Below are 2,236 nucleotides of genomic sequence, written 5' to 3' on the forward strand. Positions count from 1 at the left end.
TCAGTCTAAGTCGCGTCTCATAAGCTCGTAAGCGTCTTCGCACTCCAGCGAATAGATCAGACTGTCGGTATCGGTGTAAAGAATTCGACACCGGTCGCGATAGAGCGGCGCCATGTAGTCGTAGTGAAACTCGTAGAGGCGCGTCTTGGATATCTCGAGAATACACATTCCCACGTAGACCGGCTTGTTGAATTTCACCTCGAGCCTTCGCAGCTCGATCGCGACGAGATTCTCCGAGAAGACGCTCCTGCTGTGAAAGTTCGGTCTGGCGATCATCGCCTCCGCGCCGTACCTGCCCTCCCATCGCGTCACGAGACGCACGTCCACGTGATCGCGCACGTTCTCCATCGTCTTACGGCATTGTTCATCAGTTTGTACATATTTCGTTCGAACTCGTTGCTCGCGCAAGTCCTTAACGATGTGTTCAGCTCGATGTAGCCGCGAAGCCAAGATGACTGGGTAAATCGCAGAACGCGACGAACTCGCGTCAGTCGCAAACCCAGTCGCAGACATTGCTGCAGATTTCGATAGTGCGTCACGTAGCGCGATTTGTCGTAGAGCGTGGCGAGCAGTTTCTCCTGCCGCTTACCGGGCGGTTTATCGCGCGTTGGGCACAACGGCAGGTCCGCGTGGGCGTCGTGCAGGTCACCAGGATACTCGAGATCCACCTCCAGAATGTAACCGACATCGCCGTTCGGTGGCACGGTCGTCACGTCAAAATTCTCAGGGTCGTCGAGCCACTGGAAATTCGCGTACGGCAGCGATTCGCACATAGCCCAGCCGTACAGATTGTTCACGTCGTAATACATGAGATACGTATCGGGCTGGGACGAATCGTATGTCGGTACGTGCCTGTTGTTAGCTCGCGCGTACCTGAGCGAACATTGACTGAGGCCGCCGCGTATTCCACGTTCCACGAACAGCACCATGTCGATGTCGGTGAGCAGCTCGAAACGCACGCCGGTGTATCTCAGCATTGCGTCCCACGTGTACCCCGGCAACGTATAATAATACGCGGGATCGAGCCCGTAACTCGCCATACACGTGTCCCAAAAATTTTCAAAGATATCCGCCAGAAGAAGCACGTCGGTCTTGAGATAGAGATCGCTGTACTCCCCGAGATCTCGCACGCGAAAACGTCGCCAGACCCTCGTCGCGTGCTCGTAGTCGCTCTCGCTCGCGGTCTCGTCGGTCAGGGAGCTGTAAAAGACCTCGCGCGGTGGAAGCTCGGTCTCCCGCAACTTGTCCAGGCTGTCGACGTACTCGTACGGAAATACTCCCTTGCGAGTGAGCAGATCGAGATCCTCCGTGCTCAAATCCGCGTACTCCGAGCGCGTTATTCTCAGCTTGTCCTTGCTCAGATAGGACGCCAGGGTTTCGAAACTCGCAGCTAAAAATTTGTATAAGTCCACGAATCGTAGCTTAACGTACCGATCCCATGTCCCATCCGTCTGCGTCTCCTTAACGGTCTTCGAGAACGATATGTAGGTTTCCTTCGTAAGCGGCAGGAGCTCGACCTCGCCCTCGAAATCGTTCGCGATTTTCTCGATGATGAAATGCGCGTCGTAACCCGACAGATTGTGGAAGAACACGGGAATCACGTACACGTTTCTGTAATTCAGATTGCAACGAACATGCGCCGGACCTCTGTAACGTCCGGTTAGATGACAGTGATCTCACATGCGTTTGTCCTCCGGTTGAAACACTTTTCGACACACGTGACAATGCGTCGCGCACTGAAATTCGCGTTTCTCGTCCTCCGTAAGTTCTACTATAGATATATTGGTGGAGAATTTAATCTTAGCGCGACGCGCGAGAACGCGAAGCTCGTTAACGAACCACAAAACACAATCCTCGCCGCGACGATATCTGTACGTGGATACGGTATCGTCGTAGGTGCAGCACAGAAAACCCAGGCTGAACCATGGTATAAAGAAAAGAGGTATGCTCTTTCGGCAGACCAAAATTTGATCTGTTCTGCGCAGACATGGCGGTGGAACAAGTCGCCGACATATTGGATTTTGACAGTCCATAAACAGAACGGAATCGTAACTACAGACCGTATTACAAAAGATGTAAATATGCCTGTGTGCAGTGTTAAGGGATGTAAAAATAGGTACGAGAATGTGAAAGAAAAGAAAATACGTTTCTTTTCTTTTCCGAAAGACGAAGACACTGCAGCAAAGTGGATAAAAGCATGTGGTAAAAGTGTTAACCTCAAAAGTGGTAAGTATAC

At 52.0% G+C, this 2,236-nt stretch overlaps 1 protein-coding gene across 1 annotated transcript; it reads right to left on the reverse strand.

The window, feature by feature from the left end:
- LOC143895192 (uncharacterized) lies at window positions 1-2,033 on the reverse strand. Its single transcript, XM_077402158.1, has 3 exons — window positions 1,681-2,033; window positions 483-1,611; window positions 1-351 (listed from the first exon to the last, which is right to left on the reverse strand). Exons 1-3 carry the CDS (start codon window positions 2,031-2,033, stop codon window positions 1-3), a joined length of 1,833 nt encoding a protein of 610 aa, XP_077258284.1.
- Window positions 2,034-2,236: the final 203 nt, after the last annotated feature.

This window comes from Temnothorax americanus, unplaced genomic scaffold (genome assembly GCF_048541705.1).
Source record: "Temnothorax americanus isolate GAGA-0224 unplaced genomic scaffold, ASM4854170v1 Scaffold15, whole genome shotgun sequence".
NCBI lineage: Eukaryota > Metazoa > Arthropoda > Insecta > Hymenoptera > Formicidae > Temnothorax > Temnothorax americanus.

Coding starts and splice junctions, on each gene's coding strand:
- LOC143895192 (XM_077402158.1), bottom strand. CDS start 2,033: ATGGACTGTCAAAATCCAATATGTCGGCGACTTGTTCCACCGCCATGT. Junction 1,612..1,680: donor CAACCGGAGGACAAACGCAT/GTGAGATCACTG, acceptor TCTGAATTACAG/AAACGTGTACGTGATTCCCG. Junction 352..482: donor TGGGTTTGCGACTGACGCGA/GTTCGTCGCGTT, acceptor CAATGCCGTAAG/ACGATGGAGAACGTGCGCGA.